The sequence below is a fragment of the Strix uralensis genome, chromosome 4 (assembly GCF_047716275.1).
Source record: "Strix uralensis isolate ZFMK-TIS-50842 chromosome 4, bStrUra1, whole genome shotgun sequence".
NCBI classification, from domain to species: Eukaryota; Metazoa; Chordata; class Aves; order Strigiformes; family Strigidae; genus Strix; species Strix uralensis.
Genome location: NC_133975.1, coordinates 50,740,706 through 50,762,410, shown reverse-complemented (window position 1 = coordinate 50,762,410; position 21,705 = coordinate 50,740,706). Strand labels below are relative to the sequence as shown.

The 21,705-nt window shown below is 40.3% G+C and overlaps 1 protein-coding gene across 2 annotated transcripts in view; it reads right to left on the bottom strand.

Annotated features, from left to right (window-relative positions):
- TNKS (tankyrase) overlaps positions 1–21,705 on the bottom strand; it is a 152,628-nt gene that overhangs the window by 117,011 nt on the left and 13,912 nt on the right. For both annotated transcript variants that reach the window (XR_012628741.1, XM_074866696.1), the window contains exon 3: positions 3,087–3,182. Coding sequence is in view for 1 of the 2 variants with exons in the window: in XM_074866696.1 (XP_074722797.1) it covers positions 3,087–3,182 (96 nt within the window). In the remaining variant the exon portion in view is untranslated. The remainder of the gene's footprint in view (positions 1–3,086; positions 3,183–21,705) is intronic.

Below are 21,705 nucleotides of genomic sequence, written 5' to 3'. Positions count from 1 at the left end.
ATTGTTTTCTGACAACCTGATTCAGGAACAGTAAGGAATGCTAAGAAAGAAGAAATGAAAATATTCACCCTCTCAATAGTGAAGCGTTTGGCTCACACAAATGCTGCTTATCCTGCAGAAGGGGAAAAAAAGACTGCTCTCCTGTTTTAAGATGTAAAAACCAGATTCCCTAATTATATAACTTTTTTTTTTTAAAAAGAAGCTGGAACTAGGTGTTTAATTTCTATAAAATTCACTTTAATCTACAAAGAAATTTTCAAAGTCCATTTCCATCAAAATATTAGTCTTTCATTTGCATTATGCATCCTTTATGAAACACGCATTTTGAGAGAACATTGCAAGAAAATGCCTGGAAGTCATCCCAGAAACTACTGCCTTATATATCCTTTCTGTAATTTAGGAGAAGAAGATACTATATATTATTCTAGACTAGGAAACAGAAAAGAACAAATCATTGTGGATTCAGCATTTGCTGCCAGAACACTAGAAACGCTTTTTATGCAGGACTGTCCCTTTTAAAACACATACAGAACTCTTTGTCAAATTGAAAAGATTTAATCAATTACTAACAAGTTTTCTGTTCACTTTTGCTAAGCTGGAGGTCAAAGAGAGACTATAATCACAGTTCATTCGCAAAGCAATTAACATCAATGCATGAACTTATGCAAATACTTGGTCAAAAAACTAGTAAGAGGAACCTTGTTCTCCAACAATCAATACAGCAGCAATGTGGAAAAGTCTATTATGGTCATAGACACTGATAGAAAAAGGAACCCAAAATAACATCATGAGAACAGCCTTGACATGCATGTCATTTAAAGATGCAAATACAGTAACAATTACAGATTGTGCTTTCAAGATCACTCCAGTTTTAAAAGCTCTAAATATGAGCACTTCTAAAATCCCACCATTCAACATTAAATACTGAAAATTAAGTTAATACATCCTACTCATCCTTAATCTAGTAATACCTTTTTAAGTTCTCATGCACCTAATTGCAAAGCATTGCTGTAGCTAAAGATTATCCCAAGCCAGATAGATCCTAAGAAATCTCTTAAGCCCCCTTCTTCCAGAAGGATGAAGCAAGACCTGAAGGTAACAACACATGGAAAGTGCATGCAAAAGTAGCAGCCTAACAGAGATACTAAGAAGTAAGGCAGCATCCAGAAAAATCAAGCTCTTAATAGAAAGCTTCCATTTAAATGGCATCCAGTGTCAGCTTCTTCAGTTATTGTGCATCACGTAGCAGCTACAGCCCGATTCAAATCCTGTTTACACAGCTTGGAGCTCAGGTGCACAGCAGAGAGAGCGCCCGGTGTAGCCAAGAGCCACCTTGAGGACAAAGCTGATAAAATCGAAAGCTTACTTACTTGCTAGGAAGAATAAGCACATACAAAAATGACATCTTTTTATGAACAATAAAACACCCAAATAGCAGCGGAAGTGGCTGTGTGCACGTGTGTTTATATGCACCACCTGGTAACATCCGTTGGTTGCAGAAGCTTGCAGTCACTGAATCCTTGTGAGGCATTAGGGGTGAGGCCAGGGACACTGGGTGCTTGCTGCATGCAACAGAACATTCTCAGAGGGCTGCTTCTAATCCATCTCCACTTGTTTGCTACGATGTTGGCCTCACCATTGCCTAAAGCACAAGGTGGTGATCTAGTGCCCAGAGAACTCAGTGCAGCAGAGAGGAAGATCTGCAATGGTGACTTCATAAGTCTTCTACTATCCTCTGAAGTTTATCTTTGAGCATAACCGGAAGAGCAGCTTGGAGCCTGGAACCCCCAAACTGTACAAATGTCAAGCTCCCCACAACTAAATGCCCAATATCTACTAACACCTTTGAGATACCTTGACTCCCTGGTGCCCTTTCCACCCTCAGCATCTATACAACTATACCCATTAACAGCCAAAAGTCAGATTAACCTGCTTAGCACAGCTAACATTAGTGTTAACACTTCAGGAACATGTTTAAATTTGACACTGAGTAATTAAACTAAATCATATATATTTAAAGTGCACTGTTCCAAAGGCACTCTCAAATCACTGCAGAGCTGTAGATAATTACGTATAGCAGTCAGCGCACTGGAAAAAGATGAGGAAATGTTCCTGACAAACTGAAGAGAGCTGGTATGCTCTGAACATAATCTGAAGAAAGAATATGGGTGTTGCATAGCACATAACCTATAAATTAAGCTGTCAATAAAAAGAGAGAGAGAGAATAGGGGAAATAAAGGAAAAAGAAGAAAAATAGATATTTCTTCAAATGAAGCTCAGCTGCTGAATCCCTTTCTATAAATCTAATTGTATATTTTAAAATCCAAGATTACTTTGTTCTAAACATTATTTCCTAGACGTCAAAATCAGCACAGAGGACCATGTATTTCTTGATACAGATTTGACAGGCTACTATATTATACTTTTAATGCTTACTGGTATGTTACAACAGCTAATTTATTTAAAAAAGCTGGGTAAAAACAAAGTTGTAGCTGTAGGTTATTTTCATGAAACATAGTTTGGCAGCTAATAGCCTCTAAAATGGAAAAAAAAATGGTGTGTGAGAAAGAGTTCTACCTGAGATGACTAATGAGGAAGAGGAAGGAAAAGGTAGCATGTGAATCTGCAGCAAAATATAATGTAACTATTGATCTCTGCAATCAGTAGCAGGTTGACTTTCAGATCACAGGTACTTTTATAGTTATACAAATGTCCTTGCTTGCTCGACAGTGAAGGTCTTAAAACAATTGACCTGATTTTTTTTTTTTTTTTCCAGGGGTTGGGGGCTCTTATTCAATCTGTATATTGGGAAGCAATTAAAAAGAAAAAAAAAATTCACAGAAACACAGTGAATAATGAATGATGTTATAACAGAAAATTACAGCATTAGCATAAGTAGAACAAGCAAACCTATAGCAGCATAGCAGATTAACAACAGTTACATCAACATGAAATCTGGTAAAAGACAGTTTTAAAATGCTCTTACACAACAGAAAATCCGAAAAGACAGAAGGCTTTTACGATGCTGAACTTATACACACAAAATGAACTACAGGTAACACTGTCGAGAGATGTATGCATCTTACCCGTGAGTACAGCTTTTGCTGAAGGGTCTGCTAGATCCAGTGCAGATTTCCCATCGGTGTTCCGAATGTTTGGATCAGCTCCGTGCTGCAGCAGCACTGTGCAGGGAAAGCAGAAACAGTATCTCACCTCAGGTATACACAGATTATTTTCTGTTAAGTGTCTTCTCGGCATGATGTACGCATAAACACACATTGCACAATTTTCTTTCTTTTTCCTTCTGGTTTGGTTTTTTTTTTTTTTCCTTCTTCTCTCTCGCCTTTTTTCTTTTTTTTGGTTAAGCACTGCAGCAAAGGATCTTCTCCAGAGTAAGGCTAAGTTGGCAAGTTAAGATATAGTATGATCACATGACTTCGCATGATAAACATGAACCCTGAATCTCTTGCAATAGTCAGTTTTGGGTTCCTCCTGACAGCTAGCTGGGAAGCTGTGCATTCACTGACTCACACTGGGAAATCTGCTGTGGAACCTGCTCCTGCCTTTACTACCACTACTGCTGCTTGTTACCACCCCTGTTCCTTTTCCTGCCGAATATCCCAAGTCACCCCGCCTCTGTAAATCAGTAATACTCCAGCCTTTCAGGGGCTTGTCACTTGTGCACAAAATCTTAACTGTCTCACCTTCAAGTAATGTAACAAATAGGGTAAGATGTGTAACCTGGTAGCCTGCAATCTGGATGTTCAGAGGCTATTATTCTCACTGGTATTTCTTTTCCCTACTAAGCATATTAACACATAAAAATTCAAGTACATAAAAATACTTAGAATGCAGTACGCAACCATATGGCTAGGAAGGCATTGATACAGTAAATTATCATCTAGAAAAGCTCATCAAAAAAAGGAAAACACTATTTCACCTGTAAACTCTTTTGATCAGAAACAGCACAATAACAATGCAATTCAGACAACCCCCTCTCAAGATCAAGGCACTTTCTACAGAATTAGAAAACAAAGCCCACAGCAACATTAGAGGTCTGACATTAAGGGCCCCAATTCTCCACTTCCCCAGATGTTGTGCAAAATAAGCATAACACATTACAAATTCAGAGCAACAGTTACACACTGTTTTGCACAAGTGTGAATAACAGGACAGTGTACAGAGGTGAAGAGACTCAATGCCAAGGAGATAAATAATAAAAAATGGCAGATATTATTATGTAAATGTATCTGTTGAGATACAGCTGAACTGAAGTAATCAAGACAAAGAAATACTTGCAAACACTTTTTGTAATTAAGGATGCAAAAGCACTTCATAGACAGGATTCTCCAGGGAAAAACATAACCCAATCCAGAACAAAAGTAATTACCAATATTATATTACATATATCACTTTAACCAGCAAAAGGCTTTCCAGAAATAAACTTTTTATAATTTAAAATTTTAACTGGTATTGTTTTCATTCAAATGTCTTTTCTTATACAATTCTGACTTTAAATGCTTTTAACATTGCCAAATTTCATATATTTCAGTTTACAGGATGCTATGCTTCATGCTTGCCCTCAGCTGAATTTTTGCAGAAGTCTGGGGCTTTAATGAAGCAAATTGACTTATTTTATGCTTTGCCAAGAAGGTGCAATTGTCCCATGTTTTTGAAAGAAGATTCAAGTAGGCAGATTGGGCTTTCCTTAGGAGGTTTTTTGTTTGGTGGTGGTGTTTGGGTTTTTTTTTCCCCTATGTCAAGATGAAGACACCAAAATGGAAAAAAAAAAACAAATCAGCTAGCACGTGCTCACAGAAGCTTGTTAAGATACGACACCTACATTTCTGAAGATGCCATCTGTGCCATACATGCTACCACCCCCTTAGAGATCTTACTCAGGGACAGGTTTGACTCTGAGCCAGCCTCACAAGCCAGCCAGTCACACTCCAGCAGGAAGTGGTGAACAGGACTTTTTGCAGATTTTTTTTTTAAACACAGGAGGCAGTACAGAAAGTAAGTATGGAGAGACACACTCAGTATGTTCTGTTTCTATTCTCTTCAGCCCTGCTAGTGAATCTATATGCGGAAAAGAGGGAAACCCCTTGTCCCAAAAGGCATCAGGGGAAGAGTGGGACCCTAAAAGAGGGAACCAGCAACTAAGTGTCTATAAGGAGAAAGCAGGCAGTACAAAATGATGGAACAACACAAACTGGATGAGAAGACAGGGAGGGATTCACATGGCAAAAAAGCCGGGGACAAAGAGCTAGGGGAGAAGACTGAACAAGATGATGTAGCAGGGGAAGAGATGATAGCTCAGATAAAAAGTCCAGGAAGAAAGACTAGGAGAGAGGAATATCTAGGATTTGACCAGAGTTTGGAGGTTTGGACTAGCATGTGAAGCCAAGCCAAGGCAGGTTAGGGTGCAAGAAAGGTGACTGAAAAATGAGAGGTAAAAAGTGTAGATGTCAAAGGGATCTGTGACTGGCTGAGCCTGGTATTAAAACAGAAGCACAGATTTTCAAGTCTCTTAATGCTGTGCAACCAAGAACACTTCCCTGCTACTTCTGCCGGCACACTGAGAAGATGACAACACATTACTGCTTTCAGCTTCTCTCCTGGCTAAAATGACAAAGGATTATGCAGTGTATCTAACCTGTTCAGTCATGCTAATGAACCATGAAGGGTTTTGGCATGGCTTACAACATACAATTTCTGTGCCAGGCTTTGAGGTTTTTAAAAACCTAGGGAAATACATTAAAAATTTACTAATGGTGCTTAAGCTGGTTCCCTGCAAAACCCCTGAATTAGTGGCTGCCTGTGGAACATGCACTTGGAGTGGCCAAACTAGGTTCACAAAAAGAACCTGTCAGAACTCAACTGCTGTAACCATAAGACTTATCCTTCTTGTGTCGGCAATCACTCATCCCACTCGTCATAACCCTTCCAGCCTGTCCAACAGCCAAGGGTATGGTTCTGCAGGTACATTCCTTACTCAGTCCTAGATACAGATCTACCTTGTGAAATTAATGCCGGAGCATCCTGGGAGAAGAAACCAATCATATAAATAAACACTGTATTAGAATGCAGATGAATAAAGGAAGGAAATCAGGTCACAAAGGCAGTCTTATTCTTACATTTCCTCTAGTGACTATTTGATTCTATCCTCTCCACACTTTTTTAGTATATAGTCTCACAAAAAGATATCCAAGTGAGCAATGTTGTCATCAACATGAATTAACAAAAGAAATCCAGCATTTGATGTTTAGCCTATCGGTGTAACACTGCTGTACTTTTCTACTTGGCGAACCACAGGTAGCTTCTAATTGAATGTTCTCCTGCTTGTTCAAACCTTTAACACTTTAGTCCAACACAAAGTCTCTTCGAACCACAGGGTATTTGAGATCTAGACACAGTGTGTCTCTCTGAATTTCCTTTTCAATGCACCAGGGATGTGTAAAAACGTCAAGATAGATCTCCAGTTTGAGAAAAACATTCCCTTTATAATGAAACAACAGAACAAACCATTCTAGCTACTGTAGCTATTCCAGATTTCAAACGCTGCACACCAGTTTTAGAGAATGATTTCTGAGCAGCCTGAAAAGGAAACGTGGCAATAGTTTCTGTCAAAAGACTACTGTTAACAGGCAAGCTTAAGGATGGTGTGCACAGAAATTCACTCCTAGAACTTTGTTAATTAGCATATTTTGATATGCAGGTTTATTTCCTCTGGACACAGGGGACATTGGGGTGTATTATTTTTCTGTACTGCAGGCAGAGCCCTTAATAATCTAGCAATACCATTACCTGGCTATCCTTCCCTTCCTACAGACCATATTATACAAACAGTGTGAAGAAATTCTCCTTTTAATTGAACCTTCATATCGTATGTGGACATCAAAGTCCTGTAACCTTGACTATAGAACATGGACTGGTACAGAGTTATATTTTTACCCTCACTGCAACTGCTACAATACATAAGTTTCTGATCTTCACATACCATCTGAAATGCTTTATTTAATTACACTGCTATTATACCAGATCAGTACTAGAGATAAGAAAGGCCACATTCTTCCGACCAAATAAAAAAAAAAGTTAAGGTACTGCACAGAGCATGAACCACTAATAACTTCAGATTACTGCCAACCTGCTACAGCAGAATGAATCCTAAAATTAAATACTTGGCCCACAGCCTCCTGGCATAGGTATTTTGAACTGTGAAGCTAACCAATATTACCTCATTTGGCTGTCAAATTACAAACCCACCAAAACCAAACATTCTTACTTTTTGCAGTTTCAACCTTCACATTTTCACCAAAAACATATGGCAAAAACTTCCCTGGTAGCTGTACAGTAACAAGGGAGAAGTAAGTTTTATTAGTGGAAAAAAAAAAAAAGGAAAAAGGGAGTTCTCTACACATAAACCATCACCCAAGTACTTAGCCTTCCCTCCTTCGTACTGCCTCAGTTAAAAGTGCACCAAAGGAAAATATTTTTGATTGAAAGATAGAAATACAATGGGAATAGAATGGGAATAAAAATCAAGTTGGTTGTTCCAATATTAGGCATGATCAAAGATTGGAATATTTCTGTTATAGTTTGTCTAGGCCCAACATCCACAAGCTTCCCGAGTATATGTACAGGAATGCTGATGGAAAAGTTCACATTTGGTTTCAAATAGGATTCACGTAAGTACAAAAAAAGGACACATCCAAACCTTTGACTGTTGAGTGAAAAATGCAAGAACAGGCAGACTTTCCAGAAGTACTGGACTTGAAGTACCTTTTCAGAATCTGTACTTAAAGCTGCCTACTGCTTTTAAATACATTTCCAGAGTCTTCAGTTCCTCACAGCTCTACTACTGCCTCCTCTCTCCCCAGCAGTTCTTTAATCACCGTGTCCCACTGCCTTGTGCCCATGGTCCCTTCCAGCTACCCCAGCTTTAGTATATATTCTTTCTTACCCCTTTTCAGCTTCATCTTCTGGAGATGATCTCCAAAGGTCCTTTCCAAACCGTATTACTGTAGGTTTATCTACTTACTCCCACAGTATCAAGGTACAGAGAAACAGCCAAGAAAAAGCTCTCCTTTTGACTCACAACATATGCACTATCTTTCATTTCTCTAAAGGATACCGTCAAAGCTGGTCAGTCTCTCACTAACCTTAGGTCCCAGGAACACACACACACTCTCATGCAGGACATGTTTCCAAGTTATACTTCACAAGAAACACTCATGTCCTCATTTACCTCCACATTCTGAAAACACCTGGACAACACACTGGAATCCAAGCTATTAATTTTTTTTCAGCCAATGCTAAATGCATCTTCTCTGCTAACTACTTCTACATGTAAATCAAACCACCAAGGTTTTGAAGCTTTTCTCGTGTTACAAGAACAACAATTTCTTGCCTAGAAATTACGTTTCTATGATTCAGATCTAATAATCCCATTTTGGCAAGTTACCAGATACATAAACCCTTTTTGCTAAATGAACCCTTATAACAAAAATTGTAGCACCCTACTCTTAGCTTCATAAAGTTGAATATATGAGATACAGCTAATAACATTAGCCACAATGCTATCACTGATTAACTTGCTCTGTGAGCAATCTCAGTCTTAGCTGCATGATGAAGCAAAACCCCACTATATTAATCAGCCATTAGTGAAGACGTGAGAGGCAGTATCACTACAGAGGCTCCACACAGCTCTAAAGGTTTGAGTATCACTACTTGATCTGATGACATCCATGGCCTCAAACACCACTGCCACCTCAGCTAAGAGGAGCTGGAAAAAAGGAGAGGAAGAGGTCCTATGCTCTTGACTGCCCCTCTATAGTGAAAGCCATCAAAGCTGAATGAAGAGAGGCTTATGGAGCAGAGAGGTTAAGCACACCAAAGGATTTTGTTTGGAGTCAGGGTAGGGTAGAGGTGATAACCAAACACATCTGGGAGCACTGTAGGTGGTTTATTGGTAGGAAGAGATGATAAACAGGTGGCAGTTCAGGGACAGGATAGGAATGCATTTGGTAGAAGAGAGACAGACAAACACAAGAGAGCATGCAGAAGCAGCAAAAATAAAGGCAGGGTGAGCAATTATATCCCTAAGGAAATTCAGGGAGAAATACAGTAGAAGTGCCCATGGATGCAAGTAGGACAAGTAAGGAAAAGTTGCAGAAGACTGAATCTCCAGCAACAAAGGTGTCTGCAAACAGTTAACTACTGAAGACTTCAAAGACCTACATTACTGGCTGCTTTGTAGGGTTTTATTGCTCAGATGGCAGACTGGAGTGGACTTTTCTAGGCTGGGAGCTGCTTTTTCTGATGCAAAGGCTAAACTGAAAAATTATGCCCAGCTAGTCTCAACACCTCTAGGATAAACGGGCCCTGAAGAACAGTGCTTAGCTTGAAGGGGAGAAGGGAGGGTCCAAGCACCAAGCTCCAGGGCAATAAAAAGATCTCTAGCAGGATGAGAACAGACACACTTCAAGGCAGAGAGCAGGAGAGAATGCAGCCTTTATTCCCCCTCCCAATTAAAAAAAAAAAAACCACACCAAAAAAACCCATGAACATTGAAGGACTGCAAAGAATTATAAAGCTGTCCCCCTACAAAACAGCACTATCACAGGCTACAGTTTCACCTAGACCAGGCTGGCTGAATCACTGTGCCCAGCCCTTTGCTGGCCACCCTGCTTTGGGTGGCTGCAAATGTTTGGTCAGGCAGCAAGGCAGATTAGAAACGTGATCACTTGCCCAATCCAGTTCATCATGCAACAACATGATGTACTCTGGTTGGCACAAGAAAGGACAGTACAGGGAAACGTGCCAGTGACAGGAGTTGAAAAGGATCATTTTGTTGTTCTAGTTAAGAGTATATCTAACATTACCAGTTAAAGTCCTGCTGGGTCAATGTCAGTTCCAAGCACTTCCCATCATTTTGTCTTCCCTACTTCCCTTGTTCGGGGTATCCCAGTTTGCCATTACCCCAGACAACAGTTTTATTCCCAATGAACCAGCATGTTGGTTTTGTTCTTTGTTGGGGCCAGACAGAGCAAGAGACAAATATGCCGACCGCAGTAGTATGAAGCAGATGAACAGAAGCTTATAAAAGCAACACTAGGCCCCACTATGCTGAAATAAAAAATTGTAAAGGTGCTCTCCAACAGCATAGACAGAAATGAGTTTTAACAGCAGGAGAAAGCAGCAGACAAGTAGCAAGGGAAGTAATGGAGTTCTGAGCAGCCAAGAAAAGCCTGGGACTGCTGATGTATTAGGAACCAAACCTGTGAAATGCCTCAAAGGAATTAGGGCATGTTCCTCTAAAAAGGTGACACAGTCCATGACCCAGCTGAAGCACCTCTATACCAATGCACACAGCATGGGTAGCGAACGGGAGGAGTTGGAAGCTACAATCTAATCACTATCACTGAAACGTGGTGGGAAGGATCACATAACTGGAGTGCTGCAATAGATGGCTAGAAACTGTTCAGAAGGGACAGGGAAGGAAGGAGCAGCAGGCGGTTGCCCTCTACATAAAAAAAAAATTGCTTGACTCCACAGAGTTGCCTTTGAAAAACAGCAATGAACAAATTGAGAGCCTATGGGTAAAAATTAGGGGCCAAGCCAACAAAGGAAACCTCATGGATGGTGTTTACTCCAGGCTGCCCAACCAAGGGGAGATTGTTGATGAAGAGTTCTTACTTCAGCTACAGGAGGCATCACACTCAGGCTCTGATCGTGCTGGGGGACTTCAATTACCCTGACATCTGCTGGAAAAGCAGCACACCGAGCTGTAAGCAGTCCAGGAGATGCTTGGATTGCACTGAGGACTTCTTAATCCAGGTGACAGCACAAACAGAGGAGAAGCATTACTAGACATGTTGCCTACCAACACAGATGAACTAATTAGGGCTGTCAAGATTGGTGGCAGCCTGAGCTGCAGTGATCATGCCCTGGTGGAATTCACAATCTTGAGGGATATGGGCCAGGTGAAGAATAGAGTCAGGGCTCTGAATTTTAGGAGAGCAAACTTTCAGTTGTTTAAGGAATTAATGGATGGGACCCCCTGGGGAAACTGCTCTCAGGGACAAAGGAGCTGAACATAGCTGGCAGCTCTTTAAGGACATTTTTCTTAAGAGTGCAAGAGCTCAACTCCCACATGTAAGAAATCAGGCAAGGAAGGCAGGAGACAAACATGGCTAACTAAGGACCTCCTGGTCAAACTAAAGTGTAAGAAGGAAATGCACAGGCAGTGGAACCAAGAATATCTATCCTGGGAAAAAATGTAGGGATGCTGCCCAGATATGTAGGGATGGGATCAGGAAAGCTAAGGAGCTGAATTTAGCAGAGGAGGCAAATAAGAAGGGCTTCTACAGCAATGTTGGCTAGAAAAGGAAGATTAAAGAAAACATACCCCCCCTTGATAAATAAGACATGAGAATGAGTGACAACCGATACAGATACAGAGAAGGCTGAGGTACTCAACATTTTTTTTGCCTCAGTTTTCAACGTTAATTTCTCTTCCCACATCTCTCAAGTCCCTCCTGAACCTCAAGGCAGGGACGAATTTCCTCCCATTGTAAATGAAGATCATGTTCAAAACCACCTGAGCAACCTGAACGTACATAAGTCCATGGGACCCAATGAGATGTATCCCAGGGTCCTGAGGGAATTGGCTGATGTAGCTGCCAAGACATTCTCAATGTTACTCAAAAAGTCATGGCAGTTAGGCAAATCCCCAGTGAAACATCAAGGAAAAAGTGAAACATCATGCCCATTTTTAAAAAGGAGGACCCTGGGAACTACCAACCAGTCAGCCTCACCTCTGTGCCCAGTAAGATCATGGAACAGATCCTCCTGGAAGACATGTCGCCAGTTAGACACATCAAGGGCAAATCGTGCCTGACTAACTTGGATGGAGTGATTTCATCACTCAGCAAAGGAAAAGCTACAAATCTCATCTACCTGAACCTCTGTAAGGCTGGAACAGGTTGCCCAGAGAAGTTGTGGATGTTGGAAGTGTTTAAGGTCAGGTTGCACAGGGCTTTGACCAATCTGATCTAGTGAAAGCTATCCCTGCCCATGGCAGGGGCATTGGACTACATGATCTTTAAAGGTCCCTTCCAAACCAAACCATTCTATGATTGTAATCCTGCAGACCAGTTCCTGGAGATATACACAGTTAAAATTTATACAGGCACATGGTCTTAAATGGTTGTTTCTAAGAGAAAGAAAGCTACCTCTAGTACAGAAATGGTACTTTGGCTCAATGTGATGTAATCTAGCACCTGCTTGCATGTTTCTATTACATTGTCATTAGATAATAGCAATAATAGCAATGGCTGGGGGCATCAATATATGCTAGGAGACTATACATGCAGACAGCTTGGAATATGGCTCCTAGCAGAACCACTTCTTTCTTTATGGCTGAAATGACCATTAGGTCCATCAGGGACAGGGGACACCCATATCAAACATCTCACTTTCTTGACACAGATCTGCTCTTTGAAAGGCAGGTTCTCATGCTTCTATATGCTGCAGAAGCTGTACCAGTTCCTGCAGTGACAGGATGCAACTACCAAACTGAGCAGAGTCCCAGTAAAACATGAAATGGAAACAATGCTTAGAGGTCAGACTTCCCTTCAGCTTGGGTCAACAATTCACAGAACCAGGCTTCAAGGCAGTAGTAAGAAATGTTCAAAGAAGCAGCATGAACAAAGTCTCCTAGTAGCAACTTTTTGTTTGTTTGTTTTGAGGGGAGAAGAAGGACCTAGACAAAAATATATTACAAAGCATCACTTTAAAAGGACTTCATCCTATTTTCATGCAAGCTCTAATTTTTCAGAAAGACTCTTTCATCTCAGATTTTTTGCTGTTTGCCCCAGAAATACTTTTAGACTTTGCTTCCTGAAGTTTCAACCTCTTAGCAAGACAGCCTGACTCCTGGTCTATCCATACATACCATAAATCTCACTTCCCAACGCACTACAAAACACTTCAATGTATTCTAGAATTAAGTTTGCACTAGATGTTCCAGCGATCAGATTTATCTAATCAAAGTAAGGCAGGGGAAAAGGATCTGAACCAGACAACTGAAACCACAAGCATCATTGCAAGAGTCAGAGCTTTTCCAGCAGGGCAAGAAGATACCTTTTTAAAAGGCTCCTTCCTCCCTCAGTGACTGCCCACAACTGTTTCCCCGTAAGTAGGTGCATCTTAACTATGATTAGTTTTCTATGTGTAGGAAGCACTACAAAATCCGTCCCTGGTATGCCAGTTCTGCCTACCAGTGATTAAATACGCATAGGGAGAGAGAACAAGCAGAAAGTTCCAGAGGCTGTAGGCAGCACAGCAGGCTGATAATAGCCTTCTGCACTCAGAGAAAGAGCCAGAGTTGGTAGATTGCTCACCCTACATGAACAGCAATTCAAAGCCTTGATCTTGCCTGGACTTAATGAAGTAAATACTCCTGTTTCCTTTTTTGGATGCAATACTTTTCAAGTTAAAATTTTCCATTTCAGCTAACAGTGAGAAAACAAAAGTATACGCAGGTTATGCGGAATGCAGTCTTCTAGAGAGCAACCTCAAAACCTTAGTGTCACTGCAGTTTGTTTGTTGGGGTTTTTTTGCACCATGCAAGAGATGGTTCCATCATTCCAGAATGCTCCCCCCTAGCACACAATCCACACCAAAAGCTGTGTCATGTAAAGGAAGCTTTGGGGCTTCCATAATGAACCTGCAAAATGTACAAACTCTAGAAGCTCAGGTTACCAAAAAACGAAATAAAATCATTTGAGCTAACAAGCAATAAAAGTACATTAAGCATTTATTTAATCCCATTTATTTGCAACCATGCACATGCACTCCGTTTTCACAGAATGGTTGAGGTCAAAGGGACCTTTGTAGATCATCTGCTGAAGCAGGGCCACCTATAGCCACTTGTCCAGGACTGTGTCCAGATGGCTTTTCAGTATCTCCAAGGAAGGAGACTCCACAACGTCTCTGAGCAACCTATGCTGGTGACTGGTCACCCTGGCAGTAAGAAGTTTTTCCCGATGTTCAGAGAGAACCTCACATGTTTCAGTTTGTGCCTATTTCACACAGGTGCTTAAGAATCACACCTAAGCATCTCCAAGTAGTCAACTGGAACACATATGTCACTAGTGTGCAAAATGGAATACAAGACTCTCTAACTAAAAGAGCTTTAAAATAAAAAACACCAAACCATTTAGCCCATTTGTAGATGGCACAGGTTGAGGCCTCAGGATGCCACAACGAAATCACATTCCTTTTCCTCGCAAGCAACAATTCTGTAGCTACTTAGTTTCTAAGCATTTGTTTTAGTATATTATTTCTTGAACAGCTAGAAATCTTAACTGCTGCCCTACTGTCTGAGCAATTTATGTTTTCATCTATATTCCTAGCTGAAAGCTGCTTTAAGGACAAGTCTTCATTGCTTGGTCCCAATTTCAGTTTTCTCTGAATGAATCCACCTTTCTACTTCAAGTTTTATCCAAATAAATGTCAGCTGTAATCCTGACATCCCACTTGACAGATTAAGAGCCCTGCTTTCAGTGTCCTTGATGGCAAAAGTAGCCATCGAGGCAACTAAGGTCAACAAGTAGCAACCTAAGAGGAAAACAAATTGAGCAGAGCTAAGAGAAACGAAAGACCAATTCTAATCGCCTTAACATATGCTAACCATTTCTTCCAGGTGAAGTCTGGGGAAAAAAATTTGTGGTGGAAGTCAGGTGATAGATTGCATGTGGAATTAGCTATGTGGCTATCAGAATGCATTATTTGTCAGTACACTAAAATCCAACGCTCAGGAAGCAACATAAACTGAGGAGTCTTAAAAGCTTCTTAGAACCTGTCCTGGATCTACTATTTTTCTGAAACAGAAAGGGTGCACACATAATCAAAACCACTTTCTCTTTTTAGCACCAGAAGAAATACACATTGGAGAGATTCAAAGCCTAGCAGCAGCTCTCAACCTACCATTCAGGGAGATGAGCACAAGAAGTGAAAGGGGGGAAAAAACCCAACTGTCACAATCCAAGAGCACAGCCTTTTCCAGGCTTTTCAGAGGTGAACTTCAGTGCCTGCTGGCTGTCAGCAGCACATGACTTGGGGATGGTATCTCAGTCACACACCCTATGGAACACACACTAACATTTTGATGTGATTAAGAGCTGAAACTCCTAAGATTAAAGAAGCTCCAACATGCCAAATAATGTTTGCATATTTCGCATAAAACCTGAACCTTGTGCCAATTTTGTAAACTCATCATTAGTCCACAGCAGAGTTACCAAATATTCGAGAAACACAAGGAAGTACATGAAATCTTAGGAATACCAAGCTGATCTGTTCATGAAATTGTGGCTAAAGCTACAGGTTGGTCAGAAGACATGGGTATTCTCAAAATTTCTGTTTCTGAAGCAAATAACAGGAAACTAATATAGAACTCTACTAACAACTGACTACCTAGCAGTACTACATGTATCAGTCTTGAAAATTCTGCCCAGCCACTATCTTAGACCATATTATTATGTAAAGCAGTCACATTGCTTTCCATTCTTAAAGGACAGAGCTATATACGTTTGTTCTTCAGTCCCAGAACTGCTCATCGCCATGCCCTCTTGATACAGAGCAGTACAAGTCTTATCCTATTTAGCATTAGGTCCTTGACAAGCAAATACTCTACACTGCAAAAATCTCCCAGTCTGTCAGGTAAGATATCATCACTACTGTGGGTCTCACACTAGGGAAGAGTGTATGTTACATCAGTCTGACTGGGTTCCTCCCCTGGGTCACAACCTGTGTCCCCCACCATCCTTGTATCACCCCAAACAAGAAAGTAAAAACAAATTGCTACATGACAAGGGAACCAAGAGGAACTGGCTGCAAGTTCAGTATCCAATAGTATAGCTAGGACGAGTGCACCATGCCCAAAGAAGGAATTACTCAGCACTGCTTGCTTGGACGAGACATCAGCAAAACATGAAGACTACACACACCAGCATGAACAGCAAGATTCACATCAGACACTTCAGCCTTTCCTAGAAAGGAATAGTTTTCTCTAAGAAGCATGGAGCATTTGTATAAAAATGGAAAAACAATTCATTACTGGAGTATGGGAGTCTGTGTTCATCATGAGTCCTAGCTGCATGAAGGACTGAAGTGAAGGCCACACAGAACAAGAGGCAAGCTCTCAGTATTTTCAGTAGGCTTCAATCACCCATAGTTCATTTTGTACACTTGCTTTACATCGCAGAAAGAGCAAATCATTAAAAAAGACACCTTTTGTTCACTATATGACAAATATTTAATTGCCTGCACATTTTTACAAGCAAGACCTTTATATCCTATGGTAATACTTTAATCAATATTTTCCATTAGACTAAGAAAACATCTGAGAACTCTGATAGAACTGGCCCCACTCATTTATACCTTAACAACTATACATATATCTAGAGATTGTTTTTAAACCACATATGAACTGCTTTAAGACCACACGGTTCCTCTGAGAAGCTAAAAGCAGATACTGCTCCAGTAATCAGAAGCATAGTCCTGTAAGACTTGGCAGGGGGGTTGAAACCAGATGATCTTTAAGGTCCCTTCCAACCCAAACCATTCTATGATTCTATAAGATTAAGTACCTCTGCAAGATATTTACAAAGCTGCTGTAAACCGTTATCAGACATCTGAAAGCAGTTTCAGCGTCTGCAAGAGCAGTATCCATTCCATTGCTCTGTTATGGATAATATGCAACTTCCTCTTTCCCTCCCTCTCAATTTGCTAATAGTCAACATTAGTACTTTTGAAGACCTTACTTCCCATAAAGGCCCCACAGCAAGTTTTCTAATAGCATTTTGCATATTATCGTACCACTGCCTTTGCTGCAAGTAACCAGATTCTGATTTAATCAACACTTGTAAAGAAACATCATAAAATAAATTACTCTTCTTGTCCTCCACAGATTCTCCTCTGCCAAGCAGCCAAACAAGGCAAAAAGACTAGTTTTCTTGATACCTGAATTTTAGGAAAGAAGAAATAGAATTGTGAAGAAGTCGAAAAGCCACTGATAGGTTGTAACATATTAACTGTCAATACAGTTCAAACCTAGCAGATAGCTTCCAAAATATACAGAGTGTATGAAACCCCAGACAAAGGGAATCCTTCTCAACCTATCTTCATGAAGTTGAATTTCAATCAACTTTTAGCAATACAAATACCATAATATAAACGATAGCCTTAAGGACTGCAAGAAACACAGTAACATGACAGGTTTTACAAGTCTTCAGCACCACTAGTTCCAAATGTGAAAATAAGAATCAATTTTATTGGCATAACCCTGCAGACAAGTCTTCCTCACCTAAAGTAAGGCTCATTCTCACCCAATTTGTACAAAGCATCATTCTGTCTGCTATCAAATTTACTGTTGATTTTGTTTCTGAAGAGGATCTAACCTCAGGATTAATCCAGCTCAATGCTTGGTCCTCTCACAAAAATGTTGTGGTAGGGCACTTCACCTTGTGTCAATGATCCACTTGTTTCAAGGCTCCTGGCACTCTGAGACCTTTGTCAGGCATACCTGGGTGACTGACACTGCTCACAGAGATTTTCTTCATAAAGCATCTATCACAGCTACATGTGCACAGTTGCAAAATGCCAGCAGAAAGAATTCCCTGGAGTCTTTACAGCAAACAAACCCATCTCTTTCTGGCAGCTTTTGCCATAACAGTAACTCTTGTAGACTGCCCTACATTGACAGACCTGCCTGCACATAGATGTCACATACTGAAGAGGTATCCTCCATGTACCAGAGCCGATCAACTACCCTCCTGTCCTTCTGTCAAAGTCCACCAGGGAGCACTGCAGTTGTATACGCCATAGTACAGTGTCCCAAACCACCTTCTGTAGTCACTTTTGACAAAAGGCCTGTTGTCTCACACTCCAGTCCATTGTTACCATGACAACAATATTACAATGCCTCCAATTACCAATGTATGATTTCAATCATGGGTTCCTCCACCCCCACCAGCTCACAGAGAAGAAGGCCTTATTCTTAGGTCCCTTTCAAAAAGGGAATTCTGAACCACAGGCTTATACAGTGGGAAATAGGGTAAGATTCAGCCCAAGCAGCTCTCATTCCTGTGATGAATATTAACAATTAGAAGTTGACATAGCTTAAACAAGTGGTTAGAGGACATAAAAAATTTAAAATCATGAACAAGAACTCCAGTGAGAAAGCAAAAGCATTCTTCCACTCAATCTAAAACATGGAAGTTTTATCCTATGGTTGCTGTCGTGCAAGGTTCATTTGAGAAAGACCCCATGAAGAAACAGCATGAGTAGACTTAAGCATATTAGGTCTTTGAGCCACTGTGCATGCACAGGATTTAAAACCATTTGCTACTCAGAGCAGCAGGGTTTCACACACATGCTATATCACTCATGAGAAGAAACAGACCAAAAGAATTCATAACCTGAATAGTCTGATAAGCCTTCCTCCACAACAAGAGATTTGGCTTTTATCAGTGTCTGAGTAGTAAATATTATTAATAGCAGCCAGGAGTTTTATTTTGTGGACAGATATCAGATAGATGCTGTTAACCAGGACTGACTGGCCTTAAGCATACCAAATCACAAGGTACCTTTCCTCTGTATGTCAATGTTAACTACAACCAACAGACAGGATAGCTCCCCCACTGTAGGGATTAATTCATGTCCTCCTAATGGAACAAAACTCACACTTCTGGTACACAAGAACAGGCTAAAGTTCTTTAGACTGCCCTGCAGCTTAAAAAAGTTCAAATACAAGTCACTGTCTTCCCACTGCACACTATGAGTAGTCAGTAGCAGCAGTGCTACTAATTCTGTAGTTCAAAAGTCAAAGCAGGAATATTAACAATATTCAAGAATCTTCTGACATAAACAGCAGCAATAATTAAACATTTTACACAAAGTATGTGGAAGTACTCACTTGAGAGCATTTTCCAGTCATTTCCAGCCTCTGAACATCAGATTCCTGGGATGCTTCTTTGTATCTAAGTTTCCTTCTAGAACACCAGTTCTCCAAGAAAGTCTTTGGGAATTCAGTACATCTCTCCAACAACGTGCATAACCAGCTCCCAATGTACCTCAACTGCCAATATCCCCCTCTAATACTTAAGAGGCTACTAGTCTTCTTACAGGCTTCTGTCAATCCAGCAGCTAAATCTATAGTCATTGTAATCATTTTTCAGTTAAGATGCTAAAGCTTCTCCCCCTCACCTCACCCCATCACACTCCCCACCTCCAAAAAGAACTGGCTACTGCACAGGTTTGCTCTTTGATAGCACTTCCTGTGATTTATTTTAATTTTTCAGGTAGTAAAATCAGACACAGCTCTAACTTTTAGAGCAATATAGTTCTACTTGGAAGTCAAATGCTCTGAGCACTCTAAAATCTCAAGGGACGAAAACAGTGTAAATTAAGTAATTCCTGACGGATCCTTAACACTGCATGGACTAAAAGTAATTTTAAAAAACTCTTACAGTTTTGTACACTGTTGAAGGGAGCTTTTGAGTAGCTAGAATTTTTTTATTTCCCTAAAATTACTAAAGTATACTGTATGTTCAAATCCATAAATCATGGTATCACCATAGAAGACGCTCATGGTTTGCATACTTGTGAAGGATGCCCTTAAAAACTAAGCAGGTGTATGACACCTGAGATCACTTTTAGGCTAGCAGTTCTATAGTTCTCACAACAGGTAACTGGAGAACCACCTGAAGAAAAATAAAAATCTCTGCAGGAACAAATACAGCCTCTGTAGAAACAAACACAGCTGTGGGCAAAGCAAGCCTGGACAGACTGCACAGGCACAGCTTCTATAAGGTTATTTTTAGCCTATTTTTTTTAACAGAAAACCTGTGTGTTGCACAAACACATAGTTTTAAAGGAGCTGTTACCACTCAGGAAATACCTTGGAGCTACTCCCCTTCAGTGCTCAGCAACCAGAAAACCAGAACAGAAAGAACATTAAAATACCCTATAAATCTACTACGCCCAGTTTTGTTGTCTGTATCGTCCATACCAACCCCTCACCTTTAAAATAAAAGGCAAAAATACCATAACATTCAGCAGGATAACAGAACAGAAGACTAAGTTTTTCAGCCTGGAAGAGACACATTTGAGGGAAGAAGAGATAGAGGCGTATAAAATTATAAAGAATATGAAGAATGCAAATAGAAATAACTGTTCACTATTTCTCGTGGAAGTCCTGAATGGCTTGCAATAAAAGTAATCAAGAATAATGTTTTAAAGAAAAGGAAAGGTTGTTTTCTTCCTGCAAGACTATTAAGTTGTAAAATTCTCTTGCCACAGAACACCTTCAAAGCCAAAAGCAGAGCAGCATTTAAGTGATTAGATCTATCTTTCAAGAATTTTGTATACCAATGGCTATGCAACAGAGTCCAGATGCAGCCTCTGCTTTATCAAGTTCCTAAATTGTGGATTGCCATGAGAAATAAGGATACGCTCATGCCATTCATAGTCTCTGAGCATCTGCTACATGTCATTCTTGGAGAAAAGTGAGCTACATGGATCTCTAGTCTGACCACAGTACAGACATTCAGATGAATAAGTAGATCATCCTTTATCCCCAGCCCAACCTGCAGAACAGTCACTACCCTGATGTTGCAGCATTCCTCCAAACATGTTTTGCAGAGTTCACCATTCATTCATTATTCCATGAGCAAATGCGGCTCTGAGGAACAAAACCACTTTTCATTAGCTCTAGAAGCAGTCCACAGACTCTGAAAATGCATCTTCCTGACAGATAAAGCAATCCTAGAAGCCATAAATACTGGAGAACACTATCTAACAATTGGTTTTGCTGCTTCAATACATTTAGATCAAAAAATGATTACATACAGCAAACAACACTTTCAAATGGATTAAGTTACTTAGCAACTAAACAAATCCGCAGTGAGTAAATATATTGTAAGAGACGGTCAGCAAAGCAGCTGAGCACTGCTTACCATCCTCCAAGATCTACTACACTTCCAGACCGAGGACACAAAAGCAACTGCCACCTAAAAGAGCCACACTCCATATTCCTCCCAAACTTAGCATATTTGCATTATCTCCCTTTAAGTTCATACACTGTCCTACGATTGTAATATGCAACCAGTAAAACAGAAGAACAAGAAATCCTATCCGGTCATTTGCTGTCTTACACCTATGCTGTGCATAGCCTGATGAGTTTTCATCAGTTCATGCACACTTATTTCCATGTAAGCTTCCCAGTGGCAGGGCTTGTACTTATTAGTCTAAACTTGGCTGTACAGCTGAGCACTCCTAATACTTTTAGCATAAATATGCACACTCCATTCCAAGCCTAGTGCTAGACACAAGAGCGTTCTATAGTTGTAGTGCAATCACTACCTAGCTTTTCCTGGTCTTCCTACTCTGCTTCAATGCCTTGAGTTTTCCTCCAAAAAAATTATTATTCATTAATGTGCTGCATCTCCACACACTGTTCAATTATCATTTTGTCCCTTTTTGACCTGTAAACAGCCAAAAGTACAACATTCTATGCTAGACATGATAAAGAAAAGATGCAGCCTGGGGTGGCACAGAAGGGAAGAAGGAAGATAAATTGTAAAATTCTCTCCCATTACATCATTTGGAAGAAGATGCCAAGAATAGGTAGCCAAAAAT